The sequence below is a fragment of the Hermetia illucens genome, chromosome 3 (assembly GCF_905115235.1).
Source record: "Hermetia illucens chromosome 3, iHerIll2.2.curated.20191125, whole genome shotgun sequence".
Lineage (NCBI taxonomy): Eukaryota > Metazoa > Arthropoda > Insecta > Diptera > Stratiomyidae > Hermetia > Hermetia illucens.
Genome location: NC_051851.1, coordinates 51,438,155 through 51,440,391, shown reverse-complemented (window position 1 = coordinate 51,440,391; position 2,237 = coordinate 51,438,155). Strand labels below are relative to the sequence as shown.

Below are 2,237 nucleotides of genomic sequence, written 5' to 3'. Positions count from 1 at the left end.
GGATATGACAGATTTGGAGGTTCCCCGGAAAAATGCCGCCACCACCAAGCATGGAAGAAACAGTCCGGGAAATTCATCAGCTTAAAAACCAGAAGTTGTCAGGAGTCGGTGGATCGAACTCATTAAATATGGAGAATAAAGGGGTATCACTCAGTGCAGCAATTATAGAGGTATCAGATTGTTAAGTACCGTCTATAAGACATTCTCCGCTAACCTGCTAGGCCAGATAGCTCCCTACGCCCAGAACTTCATCGGCCCATGCCATGCGGCTTCACTTCAGGCAAATCAGCCAGGACGCCAGACAGCTGCTATGGATATCAAATTGATGAGCCTCGGCGCAAAACTGTAGTATCTGAAATTCATTATTAAGGCAGGCTTAGCCGGACACCGCTTGTCGGGCCACTAATGACAATGATCAATGTAGGGATTGGAAAAACAAAAGGAACAAAGAAAGCTTTTTATTAACTTCTGTTTATTTTTCGGCAAAAGTATTAACATTTTTTACCAAATCCACGTATTAAAACCAATGGATGCGTGAAGAATTTTTCAAACAATTTAACATCGAGGCGATAATCTCCAACAGGAATAATCTTTCGAAAGTTTTCTGTGTTCAAATTCTTTATGAAAACATGGCCCTGCAAAACCACATATTCTGGTTATTATTTAAGGTCCAGTAAGTGGTCAATGAACTTACGATATAAGGGCATTTATGGTTGATGTTAGAAACTGACTGCACCCACTTCATAATTAAGCTAGCATGGAATGGAACCCTCTCTTTCTTATCGAAATAGTGGCATGCATTTATGGTTATATTTATCGGCGTTAAAATGAAGTTACCATTGAGTTTCTTCCATATTTCCATATGTATCTAGAAAGATCTTATTATTTACTTTGCGTCTTCTTGCCGGTTAGTATTAACTTTCAATTTCAAGATTTCATACTTGCATTCATAGATTTTTCTAATCTTAAAGTACTTAAGAGCAACAAGGTTCACTTACCAGAATTCCATCCACCGGACGTGAGATGTAAAAATCGACATCGACTTCACTTTGGGCAGTGTCCTGATTATGTAAGAAGCAGGTTATGTTCCCCACAGATGAATCGTAACGTGTGCACTCAATTTTTTGCAGTCTAAAATCTGAAACTTTCTGTAATAGAAGAAGACAAGCATTCTAAAAGTGGAAGATCTGGAGGAGATAAATAACATTTACAGCAGAAACAAATGCAATTAGAAGGTACACCGTAACGATATTTGTGATTTTCATTGTTTAGAGACGGGCGAAGTGCTCAGAAGACAATGTTCGACTAGATTGTCAGGAAGAAATAATAGAACTATTTTGGCCCTTCTAATCGATTTTTAATGAGATAGCACTGGTACCACTTTATTCCAAGGTCTGATATTCCACATTATTTGCTTAACATTTCAATGATTTCACACGTGCACAGTGCATGGTTATATAATAATTTCCAAATTCACCCAAATACGCTTAGAAAGGGAGAAAACAGACATTGCTACAAAATGTTCTGAATAACCGCATACATTAGGAAACTTAGTAGGAGTATTTACTTCTGCTGGTTAGAAGTATGGCCAAGAATTCGCTCAGTGGTAGAGATCTCATATTTCAATTCCTTTTTTTTACTCAGATTATATTTGCTCTTCACACTGAAAGCAACTATTGCACTGTCTGTACTGACCTTAATTAAAGGACAGCATCCAATTTCACAGTGTCAATGATTTATTTTATTTAGGGATCAAGTTGAACTTCAGGTTCTTTAGTTCAGTTGAAATTTTCGATTCCGACCCGTTTGCATACTCGTATACCAAGAGTGCAGTTATTTGCCAAATTATCAGATACGCTCTATCATAAAGGCGTTCTCTCCCTCTCCCTCGCCAGAATGTCATTTATTATCATTGTAATGTTTCGACGTTATGTACCACCCTCCACATGTAATTTGAAATCTCGTCTCTGGTCGACATTAGCGCAGGTTAGGAACGCATTATATGTGTCCCAACTTTGGTTTTCAAAAAAGTACTCTTCCTCCGCTTAGTGCTAAGTGGCACTTCCATCTTATGCTCTGTGAGCGATAGGCCTGCGTTCTCCAGCCAAGACTTAATGTCGTAAACTGTTTCGTTGGCATAAATCTCTATCTCATCAACGAAGCGCGCTACATTCGTCAGCCCAAATTTGTTCCCAAGACGGATAGTGACCACGTTGGTAGGGACATCTAACGTCAGT

At 38.9% G+C, this 2,237-nt stretch overlaps 1 protein-coding gene across 1 annotated transcript; it reads right to left on the bottom strand.

The window, feature by feature from the left end:
* Nucleotides 1–491: 491 nt before the first annotated feature.
* Nucleotides 492–1,304, bottom strand: LOC119652013. Its single transcript, XM_038055948.1, has 4 exons — nt 1,212–1,304; nt 999–1,148; nt 695–868; nt 492–635 (listed from the first exon to the last, which is right to left on the bottom strand). Exons 1-4 carry the CDS (start codon nt 1,263–1,265, stop codon nt 492–494), a joined length of 522 nt encoding a protein of 173 aa, XP_037911876.1. The 5' UTR covers nt 1,266–1,304.
* Nucleotides 1,305–2,237: the final 933 nt, after the last annotated feature.